We start from the raw sequence: 15,561 nt of genomic DNA, 5'->3' as shown, positions 1-15,561 counted from the left end.
TTAGCGAAGGTTCAAAAATTTAAATTCTAGAACTTCAGATTATAAGTTTTGATTCCTGATAGTACGCAAATCAATCTTGAGATATGCGAAATTCTGTGAAAAAAATCACATGCCTTGCTTCTAGTTTCTAAACCTATAGGAATGATATGAAAAACCCGGAATTCAGTTGTACACCCAGAATACAATCACCCCTGACTTAAAGTATAAATGAATAAAAATCAGAATTTTAAACCTTATTTAAAATAAAATGTCTACATTTCATAACGTTGATAGATGTCTATTCTTGACAGATATCGTGCCATTGGTAAATAAGGGAAAAAAAGTTTAAATAAAAACAGGTTCAAGAAAATGAAATAAAAATTTAAAAATTAAGATTTCTTTAGCAGTTGTGTTACACCAGATTTATAAATATGTTTTGAATTATAAGTAGGCTAGCGATTCCTTTTTATTTTTTATTGATAAAATTAGTATTGTCAACTCTTTGAAATTAACTTTTATAATAAAAATAAACTTGTTTCATTAAAAAAAAAACACAAATGACTGATTTTTAAATCGGATATTAATTTTCATTTTCTTCATAAAATAATTAAATTCCCCCAAAAAGTTAACCTTGCAGGATAGACTATAAGCCTGAACCATACATATAATCCGTGTTTAAGTTATTAAGTTTGAACTATCAAATTCTTCAATTTCATTTACAAATTGTGATACTTGAAATAAATCTTCTATAATGTCTTAATAGCATTTTGAAATTGAAAATTCAATCCAAAATGTTTTTCATATAAAACAAAATGATTACCTCATTTCTTCCCTCCATCTTTCTTCTTCTCTCCTCTTCCAAAAATCATCCATCATCTGCTGACGTCGTAACCTTTCTTCTTGGATCTTTCGATGACGTAAACTTGGTTTAATGTCAACAACGAGATCCGGATTAACTTTTTTCTATTAAGAGAATAAAGTTTGATTACAATTCAATGAAATTCAAGCAAAGGAGAAAAGATACAATCAACGAGATAACTCATTAAGCTAAAACTACATAATTATTAAGTTATCTATGAAAAAAATCTGTTTTTGAAACAATGAAATTGTTTTAAAACTATATATTGATTCAGAATTGGCATTCTTCTTTTTCTGAACACCACAATCTTTTACCGAAAGCAATCAAATTATGCGGCAGAAATATAAATATATATAATTTTTTAAAAACATAAAAGCTGAAACAAGACAAAAATCACACATAAAACTGAAGTCAGGATAAATCATAAGGGAGGACTTTTATCTCTGCAGTTAACAATTTTGTTTTGCCTACTAAAATGTTAAAAAAATAAATTAATAATTGAAATAAATACTCTACATTTAAAACATTCACGATTATTTCATGATTTTCAGTTCAAATAGAAAAAAAGTTTTAAATTTTCTATTTTAGCACCTTTTTTAAATTTTATGAAATTGATTACTGATTTGTAACTGAAAATTACTGCCATACTATATAACAGCCTTATACTATGAAAATTATTGTTAGTTTAAATCATGACACTTGCAGTAAAATACAATACGTAATTTTATTACAAAAGAACTTCCACTATACCCTTATATGTAAAACATGGACATGCAAACGTGCCAACCTGGGAGAATGAAGAAAGAGGAAGCTTTCGAAAGGAAGAGAGAAATGATCATGCAACAGTGAAACATGCAAAATAGACAAAAGTTTTTTTAAAAAAATAAAAAATAAAAAATTGTAAATAACAACACTTCAGTCTTAAAGGAGACTTTATTTAGTACATAAACTAATAACTAATTGTACATATTGTTAAAATTATATATTAAAATTAAACAACTGTCAATATTAATATCTATAATACTGAATAGCAACAACAGCAAGTAAATTTATTTAGCTAATTTATAAATTGATTTAAGCTAGTGATCTTGGAAACAAATAAATGGGCTAAACTATCTGTTATTTTTAAAAAATATAATAAATAAAAGTTTAAGTAACTAAATCAATAAATTCCTTTAAATGGAAAATTAGAAATTTCATTTTTAATAAATAATATTTTAGATTTATGATCAAAATTTTTAAGAAATTAAAACGTGCAGAAGGCACAATTCAATCCTTTTTCAGAAGCAATAATTCCAGGAAATTCTTCCGAATAAGCTAGGTTGAAAGAAGTTAAGCATTTCTTATAAACTTTTTTTGCCGCCATTATATATTGCCACACAAAAAACAAACTAACATGACAGAGAAATGCATAAAAACAAACTTAGATCATGGAGATCATGACTCAGATTTGAAGTAAATTATAATATATAAGAAATAATTTTTCAGCGCATACAGCGAACGTTCTTGCTTCTGAAAGAAGCCAATCACAAAGCAGTATTCCCAACTCTGGGGTTACATATTCAGAAAGGAAAGAAGAAACAACGTTCTTGATTGGTCAAGACATAAGAAAAACGTCACAACTTAGGTCACGCCCAGCTCTGACGCATTGAGACTGAAAGTGATGAAAACTGCATTCAGCATTAAAAATAAGTGAAAAACAGGAGATTTTTGAGAAAACCCTGGAAGAGAAAGTAACTTGTAAAAAACCGGAGTCTCCGGCCAAAAACCGGAGGGTTGGCCCGTCGGAACTTAAGATATTAGGAGAAATTTAAATATCAATTTTTGCTAATTAAAACATGATTTATTAAATGACTTGTAAATCAATACTATTATTTAAAATAGATTGTGCAATTAAAATTATAACTCAATACTTGACATTTCTTTTTTGAAAGAGTTTAATCCCCTTGAGAAGAAACTTGCCGCCACTGAATTTAAAAGAAGTTTAACAATCTGTACTGAAGTTCTTAAGTTTTAACAAAACAATTTGAATAAAAATAGATAGTAACAAAACATACCTTATATTGTAATCTATGTCGGCGCCCTTTCATGTGCATTTCCTTTGCATTAGGATCATTGAATTTGCATTCACACAATTTACATTGGAAACTAACTACTTTTCCTTCTTCATTTTTAATTTCATCAATATAGTCTTGGCCTAAAAATAAAAACAAAATTTAAGTTGATAGATAACATTTAGATATAATTTTATTTAAAGTTATGGGTACAAATTTAGAGTCGTAATCTTAATAGAGTAACATTATGGGGTATCTGCTACATTTTAGATCTTCAAATTCATGACTTTCCATGACTTAACGAAGTTACTATTTTCTCTGACAAAAACACAACAGTAAATTTAAAAAAGCATTATAATAACATTCATTGAAATGATAGGTATAAACCAAAACTGTTATATTCTGCATCTTAATATTTATATATTTTAAATTTAATAAACAGAGTAAAGAAAGAGTTGAAGCAATAAAATAGGTAAAAAAAAAAATTATTACAAAAGCAAATAAACCCCCCTCTTGCAGAATTACATTCTAAAGATACTTTTTTTGATCATCAAAAAGGAAAGAAATACTCCTGATATTTCTGTCTCATTTGGGAATAAAAAAAACTCGCCACTGACTGGATTGCTTCAGCTAGAATTTTAAATCGATGAAATAAAAAAATATATAACAAAAATTCTGAAATCACAAAAGTTTAAAAGATAATTCACTCTAAACTATGTTCTTCTTTCATTTTTTTTAATGAACACCATAATTTTTAATGAACACAATAAAAATATTTTATATTTTAATCAAATATGACTGTGAGTGAGTAATTTGTAACAAATTCAGATATTTGGAACACCATGAAAGTGAGGGAACGGGGGTAAATTCCATTTAAAAATTTAGATTTTTCAGCGACCTAAATCCATGACTTTCCACAATTTAAAAATAATTTTTAAAAAAAAAAAAAAAATTAAAATCATGACAAATTTTGTTTGATACCGAAATCCATGACTTTCCAGGTAAGCAGATACCTTAGACATAGTTTTAAAACTAAGGACTAAATAACTATTTTCATTTCCATTAATTTTTGTCCCCCACACATTTACATTTAAAAAATAAACTTTTTAGACTTGAAAATATACCTAAGCCGGAAAAAAATTTATCAGCATTTTTTTTTTTTTTTGGCCCTTTGCATTAGGGCTTAATCATAACAATTTTTAACGCCTAGAAATGTTTGATTTCAAACTATTAAGACATCAAACTATTTTAGTTAGCTAGAAACAAACAGGAAGATTAAAAACATCTCTTTTAGGCCAGGACATTTTTATAAGTTTGATTTACAAATACATTAAAAATAAGATAATACTTTTTAGGGTTTATCAATTAAAAACAAAAATATTCTTTAAAAAAATCTGGAAAGAAAGTTACTACATACCAACTGGCTGAACTTCATCATCTTTGTCACCATCTACAATTGAGAGAAAAGAAATGATTCTTACAAACAATTCACAGTAATCTTAAGTATTATAAGCTAAATTCAGTTCAAAAATAATCGTTAATTCAGGTGGATTAAAGGACAAGAAAGTCTAATAAAATAAAGCAATTCACATTAATAATGAACCAATTATATCTAAACAAAAGATTTAAAAAAAAAGTAAATTTTAACATTTTAAATGTTTTTTTGGTATCCAATAAATTCAAACAGTAACAGATGACATAGAAAGGACTTTTGCCATATAAATAAAAATTAAGAGTACTAACCATCATCTTTAGCATCTTCTTTTGCATCAGAACTATCATCAGTTTTCGAAGCAGCTATTTTTGAAGAGAAAAGTAATTATCTATCAACAGAATTATTAATTATTTATAGACAGAATATTATATATATCTATCAATTTTGCTTTAATAAAAAAAAAACTCTCAATACAAGCTATTTAAAAACTGACATTATTTTATATTACATTATCTGCTTTAAATTCGCAGAAAGTGTGGCAAAATATAGGTTTGCATAACTGCCGACTCCCATTTTTTAAAACGCTGCATTAATATTGTCGAGAAAATATATCGTACAATTAAAAAAATGTTTCTCTGCTTGATATTTTATCAATAAAATTTACTTTTAAAAATAGTATTTTAATTATTTTCAACTTATGCAAAAATAACTAGTCTAAAAATGAACTTCATTTGCAATTAAAAAGGTTTCGAGAATTTTTATGACTTAGATTAACATGATTTTAATAACAATTAAAAAATTTACATAAATATATATCCCTACGTATTAAAGATTTATAACCAAATGCAAAAACAATTTCAATGGTTAACTTTGAAAGCTATAATTATTAATTTTTTTATTCTGGAATTTATTAATAATAAAACACTTTTATGATTAATATTTAAAATTAAGAGCTTTTAAAAGCTGAATCATTTATAAAAAAGGACTATTAAAAAAAATGAAAGTATATCTCACGGGTAATTGTGAGTCCAAGTCAAAATTCCGAAACATTTCTTGAGTTAAAAAAAAAAAGAAGTTTAAATTGAAAAAAAATTTAAGTTTTTTTTCTTCTTCTTCTTCTCAGCATTTCTTTGTTTACTCAAAATATATTTAAAATTTTACATATACCTATGAAAGACCTGGAGAAGTAATTGAAATTTACAAATATGTCTTTCTTTCTTGAGTTTATGATTATAATAACTATTTACTGATAAAAAATGAATATTAATCTTGAATATAAGCTTATAAAGTATTTGGCTCTTCCTTACAAACAAATAAAATGTGTTTTTAAGTTCAACAAATAAAATGTGTTTGTAAGTGTCACTAACATTAAAACACTTAAGTTTTAAGTGTTTTAATGTTAGTGATCAATGATTTTTTAAAACGTCTGAACTTTCGTTCTCCGGAAACTTCCTTCCGGATCACAGTTAGCGTAAAATCCGGATTTTTTCCGGAGCACAATCAGCCCTGATATCTGGATTAGCCTTTATGATTAGTAACATAAAAGTGTATAATAGACTAAAACACTTCCAATAAATAATGTATAAATTTAGTTACAACATATTCTTTGGAATGAATATGACAAACAATGCTAAATCTTGATATCTAAAGAATTTCCAGGTTACCAGAAAGAGTGACCAATCTGTTTTAACAAAATCTATTTTCTGATTTAAGTGGCGAATTAATACATACCTACAAATGTAATTTTAGGAGGGCCATTTGATTTCTTAGCAGAGTTATTTTTACCAGAAGACTTTCCAGTGCTTGAAGCTTTTGTAGAAGTATTACTTGTACCTGTACTTAAAACTTGAGGTTCAGTTGAAGGAATAGGTTTACCAAGTTTGGTATGTAATTTAACAACCTAAAAATAAATAAATAAAATAATGAAATATTCTACATATACATGCAGACCTACAAACATTGGAGAAATAAAATTACGGAGATTTTAGTAATCACATTTTCTAAGCTACAAGTAAAGTTTTAATACATCGCTTAAGTCAAAAAGAGAAATTCAAAATTGGAAATAATATAAGCACTTACACATAGCGAAGTAAAAAATATGTATATAAATCTTAATCTAAAGAAGATTTTTTTTAAAACCATTATTTATAATTACTTAAACTATTAAAACTGTTATTGCCAATTTTTTATTTCATATTTCTTCAACAAATATGGAGAAATGCGAGAATATAAGGGTACACAGATCGTAAAATACAGGAGACTTAGCAGGCATGTATATCATTGAGCATCAGTAATCTCACCTTTAAGGCAACCCACTCTGCCTGCCTTTTGAACCCTATAGACGAGCATTCTATGTGAAAACTAGCAGCCATCTATGAAAAACACTCCTTTATTATTCATATTCTATTTTGAAAAGCATTCACTGTTTAAATAATAATTACACTCTGGTAAAATTAACTGTGTTTATAGGTTTAATTCTGATTACTATTAGAAATATTTACTTTGTTAAGATTATTCTAAACTGCTTGATTTTCATTAAGTATCTTTTTTCAGAGATATTAAAATTTTTTAAGTGATCCTATATTTTAAAGCTATTTTTTTTAAACAAATATCTTTTTCTTCTCCTTTTCTCCTAGTTTACCTTTTTGGGGAAAAAAATCTACATAGTTTGCATTTTATATGCATTTATTTTTAAAAACTTCAAATTTTCCTTTTATTTTGATAATGAAAGAGAATTACTTTTCGAAATACACTCATGAAATAGTATAAGAGGATAATTTAAAAACTATTGAGGATAAAATTCAGTTATTACACAATATTGCACATTATAATAAATTTTAACGGTGTCCTTTTTTCAGAGGAAGCGCCTTGCCCTTTTTTATTCCTAGCGAAAATTCTGGAGTATTAATTAAAACACAAAACAAAAAATAAGAATGAAAAGGTTTCTTAGTACCTTTTGATGTTTGGCTCCTCTAATATGGGCAGCATAAGCATCTGACCCAGTACAAGTAACATCACAGAGCTCACATTTTAAAGTTGAACCACCCCTTGAAACATGGTGAACGACAGTACCTGCTTTTGCAGCAGCTTCTTTTTTCTTATGCTTTTGACCTTCAAGATGCTCTTGGTATGTCTAAACAAAATTATGAAAATTTAAAATAAAATTCTGATAAATTGCTTAACACACACACACAAAGGTTTAAATAAAGCACTACCTGAGGTCCAGCACAACTAATTTTACAAACTTCACAGTAGTGAAGCTGTTGGGGTTTAGGTGGCAACTTAGGACGTGCCATTCTTAAGGGTCCCTTTTTAAATGACATCCAATTGTTAGCCTGAGGCTTTGTTGTTGCCACAGCACTTGCAGCAGAAGATTGAATAGCTTGAGCTTGCTGAGTAGGTTGAACAATACTGGTTTGAACAGTTTGTACAGGTTGCACAGCTACTGAAGATTGCTGAACATACATTGGAGAAGCTGGGGAAGGAAAAAAAAAAAAAAAATCACTACACATTGCAAGTGCATTAACCACAAACATTATTCAAACTAATGAAATCACAAACATTTTTCAGAAAAAAAGGTCCATAGATATTTGATAACAATATTAATTTAAATACTTTTAGTTTTTATGAAAATAAAAATTATTTTTATGCATTAATGATAAAAAAATAAACAGGTAGCAATTAGAAGTTATGGTTTATGCATAGGTAGGGAAAAAAGCTCATTAATTCTAATAACTAGATAATTTTTTCAAAAATCATCTAGGTGATCTTTGTAAGAAAGACAAACAGTATAATAGATATACATCTGTTGTATATTAAGATAGAATAATAATAATTTTTAAAAAATCTATCCATATAAAGGTCCATAGATATTTTATAACAATATTTAATTCAAATACTTTTAGTTTTTATGAAAATAAAAATGATTTTTTATGCATTAATGTAGATAAGAAAATAAACAGGTAGCAATTAGAAGTTATGGCTTATGCATATGTTGGAAAAAGGTAAGATTGAACAATAATAATTTAAAAAAAAAAAAAATCTATCCATATAAAGGTCCATCGATATTTTATAACAATATTAATTCAAATACTTTTAGTTTTCATGAAAATAAAAATGATTTTTTATGCACTAATGTAGATAAGAAAATAAACAGGTAGCAATTAGAAGTTATGGCATATGTTGGGAAAAAAGCTCATTAATTCTAATAACTAGATTATTTTTTCAAAAATCATCTAAGTGATCTTTGTAAGAAAGACAAACAGCATAATAAATATATACCTGTTGGATATTAAGATTGAATAATAAAATGTAAAAAACTAAAGTTACAGAATTAAAAAAACTTTAAATACCAGAATAGGTCGTAGTAACTGGTGAACTGTTATAGGTAGAACTATAATTAGATGTATTATTTCCAGTAGATGCTCCTGTGGAATACAGATAAGTTGTAGCAGAAGCTTGAGCACTTTGGGTTTGTGCTTTTGCTGTTGTTGCTTGACGAGTGTTATAATTAACATTAGTTGTAGAATATACTGGTTTATTACTACTCACTAAAAAGAAAAATATTTTTCATTATAATCAAGTTTCATTAAAACACATATCTTTATACATAGATTCAAAAACCAAGTTTTCTAAAATTTGAGAACCATCTATCTTGAGATGCGAAAAATGGGCTACATAAATTTTAATTTAAAGGCAAGAAGCAAAAATCTATGGAAAGTTCATGTAGTTTAGAAATTCGCATGTTACAGCGAAACCTTCAGGAACAACCACCTCTACGTAACTTCCTTCTCTATATATATGACCACTTACACTTTTTATTGTAGGAAACCTTTAGAAAAGAGCATCAAAACCTCTCTTAGCAACCGGGCAAATCTCCACACAAAATGCGGAAAAAGGTCAAATAAGAAATTTAAATAATAAGAATGAGAAGTAATTTAAATAGTAAGAATGAGAAGTTAATTTAAATAATAAGAATGAGAAGCAAATAAAGAATAAGAAATATTTTTAATGATCACTGAAAAAGACCTCTTTTAATGATCACTGAAGAATATAGATGATATTAAAATCGAAAATAGATGATATTAAAATCGTCTGATTAAGAGTCGCAATTTTAGCAGACTCCGGCGCAGTTCCTAATATTTAAAATTCCGAAAATCAGTCAAACAAAAAAATTCAAACATCGGCGGTCGAAACGAAACGCCTAGGCTCCTTTCCACTCTATAGCAGAAGTCTCGGTAATCCGACTATCGTTCGGGGACCTTGGGTTTCTCTAATTGGACTCCCCAAAAATTTTACTTTTTGGAACATGGTCGGAAATTTTAAAAATTGGGAGAAAAAAGAGGATATCCTCTTTTTCGCGGAAGTCTTTCATCCCTGAAAGATGTTAGAGGAACACTAGTGATACTCTTAACATTTCTACCACATATTTCAGAACACATGCAGATTAGTTAAAACAAAAGTGACTCACCGTTTTGATAATGAGGTGTCTCAGTAGTGGAGTAAGGTACCTGTGCTTGATAATAAGTTTGAGCTTTGTCATAAGTCGTCTAAAAAATTGAAAAAGTTAAAATTAACTAAATAAAAAATTACATGTTAAAATGATTAGGTATAATATTGTGAATACAGCAAGCATATAATTTAAAAGTTACAATTTCTATGACATCATCTGCCTAGATTAACTCCATTCTATATTTTTGACCATGTTCTTTAATCTTGGTTTAATTTCCAAAATTCAACAGAAATTTTTAGATATTTATAGTTTTATTTCAATAATGGATTTTCACAGAAAAAGTGGTGAAAATGGCAAAAAATTTTTTAAGATTAAAAAAAAGTAGATTGCATTAATTTAACACAACTAAACATTTTATAACAACTAGAAAATTAACAGCGTCATTCTCTACAAATAGACTACATTAATGTAGTGACAGCCAGGGTGTATAAAAATCATGATTTTTTTAAAAAAATCTAAAAAATCTGATTTTTTTGATTTTAATCATGATTTTTTTATAATTTCAATTCTATGGAATATAATCAATTTTGTGTACCATAGATTTAAAGTTGTATTGTATTACTATTGTTACTTATGGTATACATTGGAAATAAACATTACTAACCATTATCAACAAAATATTTCTTAATAATTTAAAAGCAAAAGGTGAAATAAGAAATAAACAATAACAAAGTGATTTCAAACTACAAATCAAGAAAGAAATTGTTTATCAAACAATATGTGATAATTATTAATTCTACATCTACAATATCAAATTATTTAAACAATCATTTAATTAGTTTTATTTAAAGATTTAAACATAAGGACTAATTTAGCTGCCTTTTCTACACCCAATTGATTCCGTAGTTTAGTATGTACAAGTCCAAAAGTGGAAAACATCCTCTCTATCCCTGCAGTTGTTCCTTTTGCAGTACATAACAACTGTATTGCATCAAACTCTTTTTGACCTACACAGTTCTTTAGAAGCGCAATTGATTTCCACCATTCCAAGATGTTTAAAGATTCTAGAGATTCTTTATCAAACAAAGTTCCATTAAACGGAGGAGAGCGTACAATGAATTTTAGCAAAATACTTAATAAGGAGGTTTCTCCATACTTTTCTTTAACAAAGTTTACAGCTTGATCTTTTTCATTTAGTGTTAAACATTGTACTTCAGAATTAGGATCCAAGAGGTAAGCTAGGAAATGAGCTGGTGTTAACGCTTGTTCATATCGTTTAGTAAAAAAATTTTTGCAGCAATTATTATTAGAATCTTTCAGAGTTTCCTTTAAATTTTTCCAGATGTTGACAACATTTGATAAACTACAATTATCTTTTTGCATTTTATCTAATGCTACAGAAATGGGTTTTAACATTAAAAGCTTATCTTCTGCATTTCTTTGCTCAATGAACTATAAATATAATATGTAAACTGTTTTTAAAAGCAAATGAGTCACATTGAGATCTGAGAAATATATAGAACAGTCTACTTACTTGTTTATGTTTGAAACTTAATATACAAAAAATGTTCAAGACTATACACAAAATTGTTTTTTTTTTTTTAAAAATAAAAATCAGTGATTTTTTTAAAATCATATGTCTGCAAGCCTAAGACAACTACTATACATAAGAGTTATTAATTATAAAAATTAAACGTAACATGAAAACAGTAAAATTAACACTTTATATAATGTAAATAAAAATAGATAAAAATTTAAAAAGGACACTATCTTTCAAAATTCCTTTAATTCAAGAACATTTGAAATTTTTGAAAATCAGCTTTTTCTTAGCATATATATTTGCAGCTTGTTAAACATTGGCAAGAATTCAAAACAAATAGCAAACGAGCTTCTAATTCACTGACATTTGTTTGGATGTAAGTGATTTACCTAAATAACAAATAGCAAAATTTAAAAAAAAAAAAAAAAAAAAAAAAAAATTAAAAAAAAAAACATTAATAAATAGTTTTTATTAATTATAAATAATTGGTTAATTATTTAAAAATAATCATAATTTAGCTGTATTGTCGGAATGGGGTAAAGGTATAAAAAACTTACTAAAAAGTCTCAATTCAAATTTTTCACAATGCTGTCTTTTAAAAAAAAAAAAACTGTTCATAAGGAGTGCTTTTATAAAGCTGAGGGGCCAAAATAAAAACGCTGAAAAAAAGGAAAGTTAACAAAAGCTAAAGCAAAATAGGAACAAATCGCTCTTAAAATATAAAAATTTAAAATAGAAAATCAGTTTTCTACAATACCGGGTATCTATCACACAGAAAAGTGACAAAAGTTAAGAACTGACAGACATTTATATCTATTAATTAAAATAATTATTTTAAATACGTTAAAAAAAATTTTATTTCCTCACCATGTCACCTATCTTGGATTTATAATACTTTTTATAGTATATTATTACAAAAGAAAAAAAATTCCCCCATCGTAGTCACTACCAGAAAGTAGTCTATTTGTAAAAAATGACTAAAAATTTTAAGACGGAAATTAAATTAATTTTATAGCACGTCAAGATACACAACATTACAAAGATTGTTAGTTTTAAAGAAGGAATATTTTTTAAAACTTGATTAAATCAATCCTGGACTTTACATTGAGTTTCTTTTTCTTAATTTTGAAATAGCTTACATCATACTAAAAATATTGTACTTATTTGTTTATGTTTATAATAGTAAATACCAAAAAAAAAAAAAAAAAAAAAAAAAAAAAAAAAAAAAAAAAAAAAAAAACTAACTTAAAAGAATTAGGTTACCTGTTGTCTAGAAGCATACTGATAATTAGTAGCCGCATGTGTTGGTTGTTGGTAACTTTCATATGCAGACTGACTGGAGCGCTGAGCAGTAGCAGCAGCTGCATAGGGTTGAGCTGAATGCTGCACAGTGTAGCCAGCAGTCGCTGCTTGGTTGGTGGTATAATTTGCTGCTGTTGGTGTAGCAGTTCTAAAAAATTTAAGGGATAAGTCTTTCTTTAAGTTCTTTAATACTTTTCTGTTTAGTGAGGGTTGGCAAGGTTTAGGATAGAATGGATTAATCCACGGTTTAATTTAAACCATCCTGTCCAAAACCCTTTTACTCAAATTATGTCACAATTTTATCTGAACAATATTTAAAAGGTAAAATAAACATAGAACTAGTAACATATTGATAATTAAATCTACTAGAGAATATTTGTTTTTAAAAGTATAATGTTTTATTAATATTGTTTGAATCTTCAATTTAAACATTAAACAAAGATAAATCAGTAATCAAGTTCAATTGGTCCTCTCATTCAATAGTACATAACTGAAGTTTGACCTTGCCATACAGGTTAAGTTATTAGGGACTAAGTGCTTGGTTAGTAGACTGGTCCAAAAATTTTTTTTTTTTTTTAAATTTGCAGGTCTTAATCCTGAATACTTGTACACATGACAAAAGAAGCCCCCATGCAAAATTTCAACTCATTTGAAGTACATTTAGAGGTAGCTCAAAGACTTTAAAGTTTGGGATTGTGCATTTCATATAAATAAATGACAAAAAACACATTGACACTATGCCTTTATTTGTATTTTCCGATCAAAAACCATGAATTGTACACTCATATATACATATTTCTTATTTATATCATAAAATACAAAGGAGCGAGCCAACACAATATCTATTAGTAAGCATATATGAAGAAAATCCTAATAAAAAATCATACATTTTGAACAAGTGTGGTTTTTTTAGTGTCCTTAAATTTTTTTCTGTGGGATTCCACAACTTGAAGTAAGAATTGTTTCTGTTCTTCATCCTTAATTATCAGTTCATTGTAGTCTGTAATGAGCGCTACGCCCCTTTCTGCACAATCATTTACTGTCTTTAAACATTTCACTTTCTTTTCACCATCATGGTAAGAATCAAATTTCTTCCATTCCGATGGGGACGAATGTAAGAAATCGCCTTGTATATTCAATGACTTAAATATCATCCAAGATATTTCATTAACAAAATCATACAATGATTTTTCATTAACATTTCCGATTTCTTTTTCCTTTAATCGTTTAGAAGCATTGGTTACATCTTCTAAATGTTTATCTATTTTAAACAACTTATCAACCATTAAAACCCTATCTTCTGTGCTTACATGACAGCTGAATAGGCTGAGCATGACTAAGTCACAGTTTAAGTAACACAGATGCCTCTTCAACCCATTGCTTGCAGCTTTTGAGATTTCTTTGCATTCATTTTTCACCAAATTTAAATGTTTCAAAAATTCTAAGTCTATGAAAGGTGCATCAGCTGCGTTAGAGCAGCGAAACCAGGCTTTCATGTACAAGTGTGTGCTAAAATCATTGAATCGTTTCAACCCTTTAGCTTCTTTTGGTGTGAGCTTAAACTGTTCATGAAACATGTATATTTTTAAACAGTAAATAACTTTGGCCATTCACCATGCATGATGGAATGCTCCTGGTGATCAAAGATCACCAGGAGCACACCTGTCCAAGATACACCTGTCCTGTGGAGATCACCTGTCCAAGATAAATCAAAGTCAGTTCTAAAAACTCTCTATAGTCATTTCTTGCCAATGATTTTGTTTTGAATGTAAGATTATGTTTGGCAAATTGAATAGCTTCTTCTTTTAATACTTTCCAATTTTCTGAAGGTACTATTGTTTCTTCTGGACATTTGAAAAAAGATTTGTCTATAAAATTCCAGTGACTTTGGAATCTCTTAAACATGAGAACACAAGGTGCACTAGAATGTCCAAATACTGCAGAAAACACATCACTATTTATGATTTCTTAAATATGATGCCTGCAAGCCAAACTGAGGAGCTGTTTTCCAATCTTCTGTTCCAATAATGTACATGCTCCTGTATGAATACCAGTGTTACAAGATGTAGTGTCAAAGCACATGCCTTGAATTTTTCTCAAGTTTTCTGTCGACTGATAACATACAGCCTTCAAATGCTTCTCGCTGTTTAAGCAAAAACTTCTTATCCTCATCAATTCTTATCATCTGTAAAGCACCGACATGAGCAATATCCCACAACATCTTGCATTCTTTGATAAACTTCTGTTCATTGTCTTCTAGAGTATTCGTACGCCGATTTCTGTTCTTTTTCAATTTTTGGTACCGCTCAACTAATTTTTCTAACTTTCTTACTGCATTCTGCTTTTCGGTTGTAGGAATTCTAGCCTTATTCCAGAAGGTCAACACACTATCAACAGTGTGACTTGCACTTTCATGTATTGTTTTTGTCTCATGGTGAAAGAAGAAGTTTCTTAGTACTGCATTAATGGAAGGTAGTTTACATCCTTTTATTTCACTTATGGGAAAACCAAGTAACCAAATTTCAGAGTCTTTTCTAAATCTAATTTTGTTTGTTGACATTGTTTCAATAAAATCTCACCAGGTCACAGATGTAAACAAACAATGTGGTGTTGCCAAACCCAAATAAGGTAATTTGGTGTTGCCAAAACAAGAAGCAAAATGTTAACTATATAGTAATTATATTTATCATAATATATGACCATTGTTTATGAAAATAAGTAAATAAATAAAAAAATAATTTTCATATTATCACTATTTATTAAGGTTTCAAAGTAAAAATTTCAAAGCTACCTCTAAATCAGGGTTTCTTAACCTGTGGTTCATGGACCCCTAACGGGTGCATTAGTCATATTTTGGGGGTCCGCTGACAACTCCTAATTTTTAAAATGTTTGGAAACCTACCCATTGCTTGTAAAGCGAGCTATGGCAGCTATAATTCC

At 27.9% G+C, this 15,561-nt stretch overlaps 1 protein-coding gene across 2 annotated transcripts in view; it reads right to left on the bottom strand.

Annotated features, from left to right (window-relative positions):
• Positions 1–15,561, bottom strand: part of LOC107438007 (zinc finger RNA-binding protein) — a 36,015-nt gene that overhangs the window by 16,269 nt on the left and 4,185 nt on the right. For both annotated transcript variants that reach the window (XM_016050165.3, XM_043049147.2), the window contains exons 2-11: positions 12,583–12,769; positions 9,798–9,876; positions 8,680–8,877; positions 7,543–7,802; positions 7,281–7,460; positions 6,059–6,227; positions 4,636–4,689; positions 4,310–4,342; positions 2,896–3,035; positions 800–942 (exon numbers count right to left, since the gene is read on the bottom strand). In XM_016050165.3, coding sequence (XP_015905651.1) covers positions 800–942; positions 2,896–3,035; positions 4,310–4,342; positions 4,636–4,689; positions 6,059–6,227; positions 7,281–7,460; positions 7,543–7,802; positions 8,680–8,877; positions 9,798–9,876; positions 12,583–12,769 — 1,443 coding nt within the window. The remainder of the gene's footprint in view (positions 1–799; positions 943–2,895; positions 3,036–4,309; positions 4,343–4,635; positions 4,690–6,058; positions 6,228–7,280; positions 7,461–7,542; positions 7,803–8,679; positions 8,878–9,797; positions 9,877–12,582; positions 12,770–15,561) is intronic.

The sequence above is a fragment of the Parasteatoda tepidariorum genome, chromosome 10 (assembly GCF_043381705.1).
Source record: "Parasteatoda tepidariorum isolate YZ-2023 chromosome 10, CAS_Ptep_4.0, whole genome shotgun sequence".
In the NCBI taxonomy this organism is placed as follows: domain Eukaryota; kingdom Metazoa; phylum Arthropoda; class Arachnida; order Araneae; family Theridiidae; genus Parasteatoda; species Parasteatoda tepidariorum.
The sequence above is the reverse complement of the archived record's forward strand: the minus strand, read 5'-3'. Positions and strand labels throughout refer to the sequence as shown.